Source organism: Anoplopoma fimbria, chromosome 8, assembly GCF_027596085.1.
Source record: "Anoplopoma fimbria isolate UVic2021 breed Golden Eagle Sablefish chromosome 8, Afim_UVic_2022, whole genome shotgun sequence".
Lineage (NCBI taxonomy): Eukaryota > Metazoa > Chordata > Actinopteri > Perciformes > Anoplopomatidae > Anoplopoma > Anoplopoma fimbria.
This window is the reverse complement of record NC_072456.1, coordinates 10,438,272-10,455,204: the sequence shown is the minus strand read 5'-3', so window position 1 is coordinate 10,455,204 and position 16,933 is coordinate 10,438,272. Positions and strand designations below refer to the sequence as shown.

At 38.9% G+C, this 16,933-nt stretch overlaps 1 protein-coding gene across 1 annotated transcript in view; it reads right to left on the bottom strand.

Moving 5' to 3' along the window:
- LOC129094605 (collagen alpha-1(XXIV) chain) overlaps positions 1 to 16,933 on the bottom strand; it is an 85,407-nt gene that overhangs the window by 62,267 nt on the left and 6,207 nt on the right. The window contains exons 2-4 of the mRNA XM_054602847.1: positions 13,908 to 13,978; positions 5,691 to 7,069; positions 2,862 to 2,915 (exon numbers count right to left, since the gene is read on the bottom strand). Of these exons, the coding sequence (XP_054458822.1) occupies positions 2,862 to 2,915; positions 5,691 to 7,069; positions 13,908 to 13,978 (1,504 nt within the window). The remainder of the gene's footprint in view (positions 1 to 2,861; positions 2,916 to 5,690; positions 7,070 to 13,907; positions 13,979 to 16,933) is intronic.

The window sequence follows — 16,933 nt, the reverse complement described above, 5'->3', positions numbered from 1 at the left end:
TCCCTCTGTCTCCACTTTATGACTTAGCCTATGGAGTTAAGAGTATGTTTTGTATCAGCTATGTGCTTTCCAAGCCTTTTACTGGGAGACATGTTTTACTATCTGCCATCGTACTCGGATGGCAGACCTTCTGGTCCGCCTGTCGTGCTCTCTTAAAACACAGCAGAACAGAAGCTTGCTTTCAGAAAAATTTTGAATTTGAATGGAGCCAGTCCGTTTACGAAGTGGGATGCCAAAGAACAACCCAACAAAACAAAGCTGGGTTGTCCGGCAAAAACGTTGAACCTGGCTTAACTGTTGTTGCAATGCAACATGATGTCATCCAGAAAAACACTGCATTACATTTTATTTGACTTTTAACTTCACAATCATCATGTAAAGAAAATTAAATAAAAGTTGCCTTGATAATTTCCCAGAGTTGTAAAATCCTGTCTGTGGGTATCAAAACCAGTCTGATAAGCATGTACACGCACTGACTGACCTGTTATTCCAACTTCCTGAATCATCTTTCATTTTCTCAATGGAACCTTAAGCAACATGCCCCCACGTATGTAACCCCTTGCCCTGTTTTATAACGCAGGGCTGTTTTTGCTTTGTAACCTCACTATTAAGGGAAAGGAGGCAAAAGGGAAAATGCTGCATCTGTATGTTGCTTTGAAGTAATGCAGACAGTTACCTATTAAATGACACAGACAACCACGCACACATTCCCTACATATAAACCAAAGAAAGAAACAACTCTGCTCATGCACATGAAAACATTTTCCCATGTTTATGAGCATTGATTTGTCAGTGATCCTTTTTCGGACACTTGAGAGTCATTGTCTGATCGACAGGTGTTCGAAAACTATAGGCATTTATTGCATGTTGTTATTGCAGGTGTTAAATTAGCCAGAATATGTTGCTGTGCTGGGAAGAGCTTCTACAAAGACCAAGAGTGAACTATTTATACACTTTCCATCGAACACACACCACATCAATTTAGTAACATGTGGCTTGTTCTGTTTAAAGATGCCTCCAGGGCCTGTGGCACGATAGCCTCATTGCATCATGACAGACTTGGCAGTTGCACACTATGTATTCAAGATCAGAGTGGAAATGCAGCCTGCCAAAGCCAATGCTGGTTGCAGCTGGCTTCATTTGGAACAGTTTGGTAACTCAACCTGGACGCTCCAGTGCAGACAATGAAAACATGCCTGCATCCTCGAAGAGAGCTAATTATTATTGTTGTCAGCCTTTACAAAGCAAGGATTGTTCCTGAATTTAATCAGGCTAGCCTACAAACATGTCTGTCAGGGCCTCTTTCCCAGAAGTCGCATCTGGATGGAGATAGTAACTACAGGCAAAACACATATGGTCAGTGCCGGCTAACTCCCATAACAAAAGATTAAATTAAAAAAAAGTGTTCAGTGAATGTGTTAGTGCTGTTGATTAGAAACTGCAGTGCCTTAAAGGCCAAGAAAACCTGATGATAACATAGTTACAGTGACTCAGTGATCAAACTACAGTACTCTGTACTATGATGGCCCCTGAGGAGTGGCCAGCATCTAAAAAAGATGTACAATAGTCTAAATCAAATGTATGACCTTCCATAAGGTATTTATGGTCATTTTATCTGAGATCAGTCTACCAAATAAAATTCCCAGTTCAGATATACAGACCTCACCATATAAATTAGTTTTATAAAACGGGTAACTCAAATCAAGCAATCTGATTGGTTCATAGTTGCAATATATTAACCTTTTTTGAATTATGTCGTATTCTTTTACACTTTCAGTATCACTGCGTCTGAGGAAAAAATGTTCAGGAGCGCTGCAGAAATACACTTAACCACTTCCTCAGCAGCACCACAATCTGATGGAGTAACATCCTCGCCAATCCTCCACCTAACGAAAAATATCAAGTCTAGTACAAGTTATAATCAAAGCTAACATACGAAGGTTCCATTCAGTTACATCACGGGGCATTCGTGTTCTATTCAGTAAAAATGAGTATTGGGCAAACGTAAATTCTAACATAATCATGGCATGTTCAAATGTTAAGTTGTCAAATGTAGTTTTTGAAAAGGAACTTCAAAACAGTTGTTTGAAAGACATGTTTTCACAGCAATATAAAATATATAATAGAGAGGAATTAATACTGTCTAACTACCTTATACTACCTCTAAGCAGCTAATAATACATATTTAAAACTTCTTTTTTTCTTATCAATAAATATACAATCTTTTATTTTCTTATAATTTGAATTGGGTGTTTTTTTCATGCAAATAACCACTATGGATGACTATAACAAAGTAAAAGGATAACATTTGTGACGCTTTACACTGACTTTTGGGGCAGTTGAAATGATTAGGACTGTAATGAAAGAAATAACTAACTATAACGTAACGAAAACCTTTATTGGCCACTATGGCTCATCGACAATCAGCGATCGAATCGGAGGCAAAACACATGTTTAGGGCATCTCTAAAAGTTAGAGAGATAAAAATGACAGAAAAAAGGAGACAAATAATTAAATCATTATCATATGCATTCAGCCAGTCTAGGAGGTTCTATTTTATTGTGAACTAAAGTTTATTCATTGTCTATAGAAGCTTATAATAGCTCATTACAGGCTGTGATATGTTTTTATTGTATCGCAGCTAAGTGGTATTGTTTGGCCCCCAATGAAAGGCAGAGAATGCATGAAGTAAGATAAAAGACACATATCTGATAGTTAAAAGACGTCCTCTATTTTATTTCACCTTCTTAATTGAATGCCACTATCACATAGTTATGGTCAGACTGCTCCTCCTGATAAATAGTTAAAAAATGCTTTAAAGTATGATTCTGTGTCCCATCACGTTTGCAAAGGTTACTCACCCGAGAACCTCTTTTTCCTGGAGGACCAGGTAAACCAGGGGGACCAGGAGGACCCTAAATCAGAGAGACAGGGAAAGAAAGAAGGTAATGTTGTAGAGAGAGAGAGGGAGTGAAGGGGGGAAAAAGAGAGATGAGAGTAGGTTAATGGCAAGCAATAACATGCAGTTCACTGTCCAGGCCCTGCAATGATGACTATATGCTATATTTATGCAAGAGAGTTATGAAGTTCAAAGGCAGGCAAAATGTTTTTCAACTAAAAGCTCTTTGGGAGTCATTACATTCCTGAAATGAGACTGACAAAAATGTCATGTTCTGGTAAGGAGATTCATCGTAAACAATATCCAATGTTTTTATATTGTTTTGCTGGAAAAAGCTATTATATTTTCAAATACATATATTTTTTAAATCTGAACTACAATATCTGGAAATTTCATGAAAAATGTGACTCTATTAAGGGACAATTAACAATAATATTAAAGGATCAACCAACCCAAATTACTGACATTTGATACAGAACAAGGAAAGAATGCTGAGTCTGATCTTGTACATCAGGCCTGTCAAACTTTTCCACCTAAAGGGTTACTAGATGGCTTTGAAGTGGATGTTTTGCCAAAGTCGTGAATTGATTTGAGTTGTAAATTGAGTGAGAGAAACTTACATTATCTCCCATATCTTTAAAAACCAAACCAGGCTGAGGCTTCACTCGAGCTCATGAGTGTACTTGTTATATTGTGTTTTCATATTGTTGAAAGGTGTGAGACTAAATTCACAAATGTTTTTTGCCAATTCAGATTTTTAAAGACCAATGGATAACACTGCCTTCGGGGGTAAAGAAGGTTTTGTATTGGATGTTCCATGGGTAACTCCTGCTTTTCAATGAAATTGCTGCCAGCAAATAAATAACTGACATGTCAGTTCTTATCTACAGTGCTGATCTACAACATATTTCTGTTACTTGCTCACTTAAATATGTTTATTGTTGCTAAAGGGGATTTAGAAATAGCAGGACAAATCATTTTATTCTGAAAATTAGGAGTACATTTTCAGTCAAGAGTAAATTGATTCACTTGAAAGGAGAGATTTATTGAATATTACACACTTAGACAGCAATGTCCAATCCTGGATAACATTATTGAGTCAGCGGGAAAGCAAGCTATTTATTACTCAGGTTGTTCTTCTACCCCCCATATGTAAGGTTCACACTTTGAGATGAAAAACAGACATTGTACTATTTCATTTACTATTATTTACTTTTCTGAATTGTTGCTATAGCTACAGATCATGACAGGGTGCTCTGGAGCATCCTTAACTCCTGTTAAAGCAGATGGGTACGGAGGGCGACATGAATAAAGAAACAGCTGTTTGCTCCTCTACACTCCCACACACAGACACATGGAAACTGTGAGCACACAACTTCGCCACAACAACAAGGCCTGAAGAAAGAGAGGCACTCATGCAGTATAATGCTAATATTCATATCCTTCAAATGTGCTGCAAAGACAAGGGTCAACCTTTTCCTGATGGAGTCATTCAAGAAGTCAAATTACTGTAAAGTTGAAGGGTAGAATGCATCTCTGGAACTTGTTGCATTCTGTGACATACACTTGAGCTGAATACCCCTTCATTGTTACCCAACATGTGGTAAAAAAGCAAGCTGTCTGCTATAGTTAGCTTAATAACAGACCATTTAATTGAGACATACCGGGAAATCAAGGAAGTGATAACTGACTGAAGTCTACACAAATTGGATTGTTGATAATGGTTATGATCAGGTATATTGTCAAACCCTCCAAACAATACTAAAATACAGTTTGACAATCAAAAGAAAAAATGAGCCTGAGTGAAACAAAGCTGTATCATCCGTCAATAAACGGTTAACAAGGCTCGAGGTTTCCCCCTGCTCATGCCACTGTACTTGTGTAGTTATGTGGCTGCAAAACTATGTAGTACTTCCCCTGAGGATGTAAACCAGCTATTTCAAGTTCAAACGAGGAGCCAATGACACAGAGTGAGCCACTGACTTTTAGCTGACCCAGCATTCAAAGAATGTCAGCAACAGAGTGGTCAGAGTAGCCAAGTCATAGGCTTATAAATAATTTTTTCATCAATATTTCTGCCAAATTGTGACCGAATGGAAAAAGCCTGTCTTTGGCTGTATCTAGCTCACAATACTGCATTACAGTGTCGTCATGCTCTAAGACATGAAGATATGTTGCAACAGCTCAGTGCTGGCAAAGCAGTGTCACACCTACAGACCTGCAGGCACCTACAGGGGATCTATGTAAACTGGTAGATGAGTCCAGACATCTTACATCATTACACAAACACCTAAGTTTAGACAGATCAGATAGAAAGTCCCGACAAATCTTATTCATGGAAACTGTAATTCTGAGCTATAAAGGTATGTTCAGTGGCAAAGCGACTCTGACAGCCTGCTTACATTATTAGGCTGGACGGACAGCCTCCAACCTTCACATGAGTTATCCTCTCTAACATAGGAGCAAAAGTTGCTGCCAGTATTTCAGCACGGGAATGACATGTTATTTTAACAACCTGTAGATACACGAAAAAAGAACAGTGCTTGGACATGCCATCACCTATAGATCACTACTGCCCTGCCAAAATATATTTACATATATCCTGGGTGTATGTAACAAAGCCAAATTTTACACAGCATTTTAAGTGTGATGGCCATAAATTACCTTTGATTGCCTTGTATTGCTATTTTCCTCTTGAGCATGTACAGCATTGCAGGGACTTGTTTCTCAATTATTTAAATAATGTTCCATTAACACTCTTAGCTTTACTCGTAATTCATAAATTACTTACCGGAGGACCTGGCTCTCCTTTGGGGCCATGGAAACCATCTTCGTAGTCATCGAAATATTCTGCATCCTCATACCCATAATCATATCCTCCCATGTCTACATCCTCATAGCTGCCATCCGGATCGTGCTCTTCTGAGGTGTCCACCCGATTCTCTCGGTACAAAGTTGTGCCATTGGCTCTCAGATGAATTTCCAGGAGCTGATGACTCTGTTGAGGCCCAGAGTGAGAGTCCCTGGAGCTGTTGATGGTGCTGTTCCTGAGTCCTTCCTTCACCCGACTTTGCCTGACTGGGGAAATCAGGCCTGGTGTGGCATCTGGAGACTGCAGGCTCCCAGAGGTGCTCTCATCCTCTGTGCTGTTTTCAGAGTGATCAGTGTCCCCCTGCGGGCCTCTCCCTTTTGCCAACACGTTTGTGTTAGTGGTGAAAGTGGTGCTATGGGCGAGATAAAGATCTGCTCGTCCACTCAGGGTGGCTAAGTTAGGGCTGTCACGCTGAAGCGAAGATGAGGTGGAGTGAGCGAGGGGATCCAATTTGGGAATTTGGCTCTGATCCCTCGCATGAGGTGGTACTGACGGGCTCAGTGTTGAATACTGCATGGCCAAATTACCTGGGGACGCTATAAAAGCTGCTGTAGCTTTTAAGGGAGTATGATGGGTAGCTCCTACTCCAACAAGGGACTTTGTCAAAGGGTTAGAAGGAGGGTCATTTGCGTCAATATCTGAACTTGGATATGGCAAAGGCAATCGGTCAGTGTCGGCCAGCCGGCACTGTGTTTTAAGGTAGTTGCAGTAGTGCGCGGCAGCTTCAGCAGAGGGATAGATATCTAGTTGGCAGACTCGACCATGAAATGCTGCAGCTTTAGAGTTCATCCTGCCAAGAGTGAAGAGACCCCCAGAATCTCCCAGTGTGTGATATCTCCCAAGGGTCTGCTCCCGCTGTTGCACTGCTCCACAATCTGCATAGAATGACACTGAGCGTGCACGAACACCAACAGCAAAAGGGTGCTGGCGCCCATCCTGCCAGTTGTAGTTGAAGTAGATGGAGGATTTCTCTGCAGTGTAAACCACCACTCTGCGTGGCAGCAGCTGAATGCCAAAACGCAGCCTGTCCCTACTATCTTTGACACTAAAAAGAAAAGCATTGTTTGCTCGCCAGGAGCTTAGGCTAACCACAACAGAGAACTCCTCCCCAATCTCAGGTGGGAACAGACTGCCTGCTGGAGCCTCATAGAGGGAGTTTGAGTCGAATAATACCCCATATCCAGAAACAGGAAGATTGAAAGGTGAGGGAACAGTGGTGTGAGTAGTCGAAGGTGGGCTTGTCCTCTTGTCTGTGCCGCTTCGAGCTGTAAGCCCCAGTCGATAGAGGATATCCACACCTGAAGGACAGAGGACACAGTGGTAAGTTTAAGACAAGTCCTGGAATTCTCCTAAGATACTAACTTTTGTAAAAAAATTGACAATATATTTCAAGATAAAGTCACCAAAACAAGTTTGAACTGTTTTGGAATACAATTTTTTCGAGGTCGTCTTCGTGGATTTGATGTTGAATTCAGCATGGTACTTGCAGTGGATTTTGAGAAATGCACAATAGTTAACTCTAGTCCTCTAGTAACAATAGAGGACAACACATCTACAGAACTCTACCAACCCAAAATAGCATTAATATTAAAAGAAAAGATATTAAGACAGGTATCACAGCCGTCTATGCAACAGTCTAATTAAATGTAATTGTATTCGTATGTTTCCAATCTCTTCTACTACTTCTCTACTCTTATTTGACTAGGCTGTTTAACTTAAAGTCACTTTTAAACCCAATTACAAACTATTAGATTGATACAAGAATAGAGAAAAAAGAGCAAATACATCATCACTTCACATCATCACAAATCACACCAAAAACAGAATTATCTTTTAATTAGCCTGACAAAATATAGCCAGATTCAGCATCTTGTAGTTACATGGGGCAACACAATGTCATTGCTTTGTATAATGTCTGTTTGTATTTAATGAAAGCAATTGATCTCACGACTTAAGCCGTGATTTTCCACTCACTAAAACTTCCGAGGCAAATCCATGTTGCCTAGGAATCCGCACATCGGATCGTGAGCGTTATGTGTGAACTGTTCAATGACGCGAGCCAAAAGGCAGACGCACTCCAGATATCTAGAATACTAAATATCTTATCCTGTAAGGGAGTCTGCCAGGGAGATACAGCCAATGAGAACAGGAAACACGGGTTGAGGGGAAACCTGAGAGAGGGTTCTTTCTGTAACAATAGAAACTTTATGTATGTATTGCATTTGCAATGCCAAAGTTGATGTTTTACCTAGGGTATTGGATGTTGGCATGAATGAACATCCTACTTAACACAGTGACTGATCTACATAGGTATATAGCTAAGACGTGCTGATACAGGCTATTATGTGAACATGTGTGTCGATGCCAACATCAAGCAGCATCGCTATGTCAGTTTCACCCTTGCGTGTGTTACTTTGACGAAACGTAGTTTGGAGACCTCATCTGGGATTCCTCCTGGTGAAAGGTTGTAGTGTGTGACCCATGTTACCGGTCAGTCATGTAGCGTGAAAACCACAACATCTTGAAGAATCATGATAACAAGAGAGCACTTTGTGTAGTGTGAACAGTACAGCGAGCTGACGACTTCAAAAGTATTGTAGTATGAACTTGGCTTTAGATGTCTTTTGTGAAAAAGTAATGGTTTAGTATCAGAGATTTTGTTTGAGAGTTGAAAAACAGGGAGCACCAACAAATAGAGTGAATAACTTGGGACAATGGTCCCTAGATAGACTTATTTAAGTCATTACAGACAACCATAACACGCACCAGATATCTGTAGATATCGTTACAATTCTCACTGATCACAGATTTAATAACTGTCCTTCTTCAAGTCAAAAGACACTCACTGGTCACTGGTCTCCCTATGATGCTGGTGACCCCTCCCTGTTACTCTCCTGGAGTAGTTATCAGAAAGGCAGCTGTGGTCCAGATGAGTGGAAGGGACTAGAGAAGAATGGGGCCTTACTACAATACAGGAAACCAGTCCACACAGCTTTTTTGAATCAATCTGCCACCAGAGATTCATGAGATCAGCACTCCTCCTTATGGTCTTGTCATTCTTTTTCCATGTCCACAGGTAACAGATATTGTATGTTAAGTCAAACATTATTTAGAGAGGGAGTAAGTTCTGCGTAGCTGTGGCTTTGAATAGAGGTAATAGACGTATGTGATACACATTATGTCAGTATAGAGCAGTGAAAATGAATGTAAATGTCAAGTGAATCACAAATGGGTCAGTCGTTTAGGAAGCTGCTCTGACCTGTGTGTCTGTGTTTATTTTCACTTGCGTAAGCAAGAAGGAGAGATTGAGAAGAAATGCAATGTGAGTGTGTGCATCTGTGAGCATGCTACCTGTCGGAGGCAGCAACAATATGGAAGCCGAAGAACAGGGGAGCTTTTAAAGCCTGTGTGTTTGTGTGTGCATGTGTGAATGCATCCAAGTGTTTTGGTGGGCAGATCTCAGGGGCAGTTTGAGGTATTTTCATTGCTAATCCAGAGACACCACCTTCCTTTGAAGCAACTCCTCTCTTTTCTCTCTCTCTCTTCTGCATTTGGGCACCAGCTCTCCAATAGGGTTTTAGTTTATTACTGAGGGGGAACTGAATGCACTAGCTCAATATAAAAGTGTGTTTTTAGACTGAGAGCATTGTGGGTTCACACTGTTATCAACCATTCCGACTGCAGACACTATAAAATAAAAAATAAAAATAAAATACACCAAAGCTATAACATACATATTTCCGATGAGTTGCACATGTTAACTTTTGACGTTTAACCTTGGTCAGGGATTAACTTCTGAAATTTTAAAATGTCAACTGCAGGAATGTTTGAACAAGCTTCCAGATGGTGACTTTGTTTAAGGAATGCCTGTACTACAAAGCAAAATGAATTACAACATATATTCAGTCACATAAGTCATACCTTAAAGTTGTCGAAGATTTAGACATAAAGAAAAACTAGTAGCCATCCTCTTACTTAACGTTTGTGCCATGGTTTTACCTGTGCTATAATGTCACATTATAGTTTCGCGTTGACACACAGTGGCACTGACAGCGATGTCAAGGCCACACACACACACACACACACACACACACACACACACACACACACACACAGACACAAACAGACGCATGTTCAGTGGAAATGAGTATTGGGCGAAGGTAAATTATAACATCGTGACGTGTTCACATTTAATCTCCTAAAATGTAGTGTTGATGAGAACCTCAAATAAATACAGTTGTTTGAAGATGTTTTCACGACAGAATAGAGATGAATTATGAACTGTTTAAAATACTTTAAAGCAGTTTATAATACATCATTAAAATTACTAATGACAAGATTTGTTTTAATCCCAAAAAATACAATATTTTATTTCCTTATCATTTGAATTGTGTGTTATTGTGAGGAATAAAAAACATTCTAGGTGACTATAACAAAGTTAAAGGATGACATTAAGAATTGTTGATGGTTTACACTGACTTCAGAGAAGTCAAAAAAAAATTTGGGACAGTGACAAAAAAAAAAAAGTCTGGAGCCTTGTACACCAGCTGCTATAATCAAACAACAATATGGATCAGCAATTATTGGCAATTAGTATCGTCGACAAAAAAAAACGTGATCAGAGATCTCCAAAAGTTATTTTGCTCCCTTTTTTCTTTTGTGCTGATCGGATCTGAGATCTTATCCATGACTCTGATAAGTGATAAGACCCGTTGCACCGCTAGTCTACAGGTATACAGTAGGTTACTATATCTAAGAGAAAGAGCTTATGGCAAGTATCTGTATGAATGCTAGGTTGTAGGAAGTGAAGGATCTCTAAGAGTACAAGTTTTAATACGGCTGCTGCAGATGGTCAGATTCTCAAAAATGTAAATTGGAAATCACAGAAATGCATTTTTGCAGGAAGGGTATAATATAGTAATATAGCCAGAGCATGTGTTGATCATATATATGTAGTCACTTCCATTATACGTGCAAGGATTAAGGAGAAGAGGTCTACATTTGTTTGCTTTATTGATTTCCAGAAGGCATTTGACTGGATTAATAGGGAACTTCTTGAATATAAGTTATTAGATTCTGGTGTAAACAGGAAGTTTTATTTTGCCTTAAAGTCCCTTTATCAAGCACCTGTTGCTCATGTTCAAGTTAATGAATATACAACTGGATGGTTTTCCCAACAATTTGGTGTGAAGCAAGGAGATGTTTTGTCTCCAACATTGTTTTCCATTTATATTAATGATTTAGCTCTACAAATTAAAGCTTCTAATTTGGGGGTCAAAGCAGATGATCAGACAGTGAGCATATTATTATATGCTGATGATGTAGTTTTACTTGCTGAACAGGAAAAAGATCTGCAGATTATGCTGAACATTGTTGTGGAGTGGTGCTGGAAATGGAGGCTAGTGGTAAACCAAGACAAAACACGAATAGTACACTTTAGACACAAATCATTACAGAGAAGTTCAGTTGTTTTTAGCTTTGGTTCAACAGTACTATCTCACTCTGAACAGTATAAATACCTTGGCATTACTCTCGATGAGCACATGACATTTAAAGAAGCTGTCAACGTTCTAGCTCAGTCAGCGGGAAGAGCACTAGGATCTGGACTGAACAAAGTTAAACATTGTGGTAATTTAGGATTTCATACATATACACAACTATATAACTCATGTGTATGTCCTGTGTCTGACTATGTTTCTGGTGTTTGGGGTTTTGGTGAGCACACAAGTTGCAACACTGTGCACCACAGAGCGATTAGATCATTCTTGGGAGTTAAAAAATCAACATCAGTTTTGGCCATTACTGGGGACATGGGTTGGGAATCACCAAAGATCCGACATAAATGTCAAATGCTTCGACTTTGGAATAGACTTGTGAACATGTCTGATCAGAGACTTACAAAAAAGATATTTCATTGGGACATTTTGCATGGCCATCCATGGGCTAAGGGTTTGAAATCTCTGTTTTATATGATTGACCTGTCTTTCATTTTTCAGAACAGGTTACTTTGTAATATTCAGGATATTAGGACCAAACTGTTTCTTATGCATAAAGAAAAATGGTCAGTTGACATATGGTGTAAACCAAAGTTACGAACTTATTGTCTCATAAAGAATAACTATAATTCAGAACTTTATGTTAAATACAACTTAAACAAAAGACAAAGATCCCTATGTGCACAGTTACGCTCAGGAACATTACCATTAGCCCTAGAGACCAGTAGGTTTCATTCCACTCCAGAGGAGGACAGAATCTGTTTGTTGTGTGAGCTCGGGGAAATTGAAAATGAGGTGCACTTTTTGTTTTACTGTCCTGTTTACGAGGACATAAGGGATGTCCTCTTCAGTAAAATGACTTCCATTTATGTTGATTTCTTTTGGCTGGATGATTATGAAAAACTTGAGTTGTGTTTTAGGAAAGGAACCTTCTTTGTAGCAGTTTTTATTTGCCAGGCCTGGGAGAGAAGGCAGAATGTTTTGTTTAAGATGGAGCGGTGAAGCAACATATAATTTTGTAATCAAATGTGACCTGGTGAGATGTGGATCCACTGCAGCTGTACTGTTGATGTCTTGTAAACCCATGAGGGTTGGGCACGTTTTTGTGCATGACACGAAAAAAAATATCTATCTATCTATCTATCTATCTATCTATCTATCTATCTATCTATCTATCTATCTATCTATCTATCTATCTATCTATCTATCTATCTATCTATCTATAGTATAGTACATTTGCCTTTAAGGTACACAACTTATCAGATAAATACTGTACAGCTAGTAGGGGTAAATGTACTTGTTTGGGTAAAAGTGGAGTCTACTAAAAACAGTTAAATAAAAACCTTTTCTTGTTTCAGCGATTTTGAGGGAGGTAGGGAAAAAGGGGCGAAACAGAGAGAGAAAGTGTGATAAACAGAAATAAGACATGTTGCATCATCTTGGATGTTGTTTTGCAGGGTTTATAGTCCTGCAGCCCAGGTAGGGAGACTATCTATCTGCAGCTGATCTGAGCACGCAGTGAGATGTCCTTGACATTCTTAGCCCGAGGTAAAGTCAGCCCAGATTCCAATTAACCTGTCTCATATGTGAAGACAAGCTGCTCTAGCACTCTGTGTGCATTCCTCCTCCCCTCGTTATGATGGATGGATCCTGCTAGGAGTGGGCCTAAGACAATGATGGAATAAGGGGAGGGACCCTTGAGGCAGTTTGTTTCCTCTGCACGAGGGGCAATAGACAATGTACATACATGTGGAGATGTGAGGAATATTGAGGATTCAATGAGAGGTCAACCTTAAGTTAAGTGTGCATACACTTTTTGGTATTTCTGGCAGTGGCCCAGTGTTATGCCACTCAAAAAACAACATAACCACTCAACAAATTCACAAAGTGCAACCTGTGGATTCAAAGAATATCAGAGATTTCTTCACATTCTTTTGATACGACTCTTTCTTGCTGAGTCAAGGCAAGTTCTTTTAAGGAAGTCAAATCCATAGTAATATGTGGGATAATGTACAGCTCTAAAGAAACTGTCTCTAGTGTATTGACTGAACTGGTGAAAAATACTCTGCATTCTATCATCAACTTCTGCCCTTCTAACCATCAATTCCTTTCATCCTTGTTGCTTTTTTTCTATTTTTTTAACTGATTGATATCACCTTATCTCCAGCATTTGGTCAGCTAAGGCAAAGTTGTCAATACATCAGTGTTTCCCTCATTTTCATTCTGCAACAGGTAGAGGCGCTGTTGTTACAAATCACATGATCATAATATCTTCAGCTCTTGTGTTTCACCAGAAGTGGGGCTTAGGCCAAGTCCACACTAATATGTTTTTGTTTCAAAACGCAAACAGTACTGTGCACATGAGCACTTTAGCACTTTTTCCACTGTAGCCTCCCATCACCGACACAGAGCAGAGAAGAGTCAGGTGAAGTGAAGATAGCGTTGTCGTTACCAGTTACAAACAAGCTTGTTAGTCATTGACATGCTAACGTGCTGAAGGATTCTCTGATTTTGTGTTTTTAGCAAGAAGTAGTTCACTAGTGAAAAAGACATTAAGAAAGATGGGGGCCTTTATATAAAAGAGTGCAAGCGATAATCGTAATGCTAATGTTTAGTTATGCCTTAGGGTTCTGTTGTTTACCTTGAGCTAGGTATTCTTCTTCTCCAGAGAGGGCTGCTGAGCATACTGACAGGAGCAGGATAAAGTTCCACCTACAGGGACACACAAACACAAATGAATAACAGTCAAGCTCATTTTAATAGAAATCTATTGAACGTTTGAAACATTGAAATGTAGGCAGGTGTTTAAATCACTAATTGTGTCAAGCTTATAAAGAAGCATTCAGATCAAAATTCTGTTACACTGATGAGCATATTTCCCCTGAAAGACTAAGCTCTCGTACATGCATAGTTCCACTTAATCATTTAAGGAACAGGTTGCCAGTCCATCAGGGGGAAAAAATAGATATAAACACACACATTTACATGTATGTTACATGCCTGACCTTTCTTGCTGTGAGACAACAATGCTAACCTCTGAACAAAGGGGGCAACCTTCTCCCAAACAATTACAATCCTGGTGATATAGTTCGTACAAGGAATTGCTGTTCATCCTAAAGATGCAAGCCACAAGGTTTTCATTGCATGTGAAACTGTCAAAGGAGATATGATGGTATACTACATTCAGACTCCATACTGATTATCCTGACTACACTGAGACAGAGCGCACAGGTGAGCCAACACTCAAGTCAATAATAAATCGGCCCTACAGAGAACAAATGTCTCCTGTAGTGGTTTTGTCTCAGTCACAAGTGAAATATGGAGAACAAAATTGTAATGACTGAGAAAAACACTAAACTATTTTTTCTATTTTGTCATTAGCTCAAAGCTAGTAAAAGTTTAGCGTTATCCTACCAACATAAGGAGAGTTCACCTGAAATCATCAGTTTAGAGTAGAAGGCACAGGCCTCTTGAGTGAAAAGGTTAAGATTGCCTGATGGCATACCTCTTGACACTGGAACACAAGTGGCATGTTACTGTTCATAAGTCCCACAAGTCAGTATCACAAAACCAACAGTGACATACCCATCAGAATTGCCACATGACACTAAAACATGAGTGGCTTACCATCCCTGCCAGCAGTTGGATCATTCTTAAAACATAGCTTGATCTTGCTAGTTTCTCAAGATTACCAACCCTGCCTTTAACGTTTCTCGCATCTGTCGTTCTGACATGTCATAGCAGGAAAAACCTAGGTGTTATCAATAACATGAATGAGGACCATGTTCAATTTAGGTTGAACAGTAAACCATGCCGTTGAACCAGCATGCACACTACACAGGCCCTGTATCTGAAACACCTAAAGCTATTGGAAAGCAGTTGTTACTGATGATATTACCCAGCTGCACCTGTGATTGCCAAATTGTCCACCATCAGACTTATCTCGTATAAATGAGCTAATATCATTTTTCAACCAACACATTAAAGAGCTCACTTTGACAGAAATGTGTAACTTTACGTTAACGTTAGGTAATGAAATAACGTTAGAAATAAACGTTACTTGGATAGTCATTGTGTAGTGTAACAGCAAATCCTCTCCGTCTTCCCGTTCCTTTTAAACATAGTTATGGCCATTACCAGTTGTAAATCGTTGCTTCAACAAAAAGCTCAAAAGCAAATTACAATATTGTAACCGTTATTAGACTCATACGGATGGAGAACCGACGTTGAAGTAAGGTATCGTTCCGCGGTGTCTTTCCCAACAATCTAAAGCAAAGGAGGGTGAAGAACTCCCTCCTTGCGGCGTTTCCTCCGCCACGCCCGTTTCTTTTACTTAGAGCAGCTAATTAATAATAATAATAATAACTTTATTTATATAGCACCTTTTAAAAACAAGGTTTACAAAGTGCTTTGACAGACCAGCCAGCAAGACAGTGCATAAGAAACAAAATGAAATAACAAGTGACAATCAAATAAACAGATAAACAAACAAAATAAATAAAATAATAAAATAAATAAAATAATAAAATAATGAAATAAATAAAATCAAGTGATAATGGTAAAATATAGTAAACAAATTGCTGATTGCTGTACTCAACAACGCCCACACCAGCAACCAATTTCAGGTTTTATTAAGTCTGTTCTTACTTTAACCTATAGTTCATTTATTTTTGCCAGTATGTTGGTAATTCGCTATCTTGCGCAGTGATTTAAAACGCCTGGGTTTGAGGTGTCCTGTGTGTGCTTGAGGCGGTTTTAACTTATGTCTGCCAGCCAATTAGAAACAAGCCTGATGGAATTAATTATAACAGTGGCCTAAACAAATGTCTAAAAATATTATGACATTGTTCACATTGGGTAGACGAACCATGGCAAAATAAAACCTTGTGCAATGTGATAGTAAACACGTAACAAGCAGAGGCAATCACTAAATTGTGAATTGATTACCATAAACACATAACTTAGCCCTTATATTTCATCTCGTAAACAACACAATGGCCTACCTGCAATAACTGATTCTCAACTTTGTACATTCAATGTATCGATAGGCTTAATGGCTTAATGGTCAATATTAAGGCTGAAATTATTAGTAAATTAATTTGTCAATTGACAAAAAAATTATAATTGGTCACAATTTTTCCAATCATTAATCGTTTATATTATTGTATATTGAATACTTTTGGGTTTGGACATTTGATTGGACATAACCAGTAATTTCAGGCTGACAAATATGGGCACTGGGAACTTGTGATGTGCACTTTTAGTCAAGACAAGTCATGCAGGGAGCATTTTTGTGTCATGCTTTATTGTTTCAAACAATCATGGATTTTGTCTCAAAGGCACATTTGTTTGATAACAAATAAATGCTGCTCATGGAGGCATGCATCAGCAAAGCTATGACCACAAAGAGGGAAATCCCCAGCTGAAATTTAGACAGAGAAGAGCCCCGCCTGCCTTTCAAGATCATTATTTATTTCACTTGTAAAGAACACTTTGCATCATAGATCTTCATTCTCATTATCAAAGTCCAAATCTTTTTTTTAAATATAAAATAAGGTAATGATCTGCTTATATATTCTGAAAAGCCACAAATAACATAATAACAGTCATTTAACATAAATTCACAAACAATCTTTATATACTACTGCTTTGACTGCTTTTGATAAC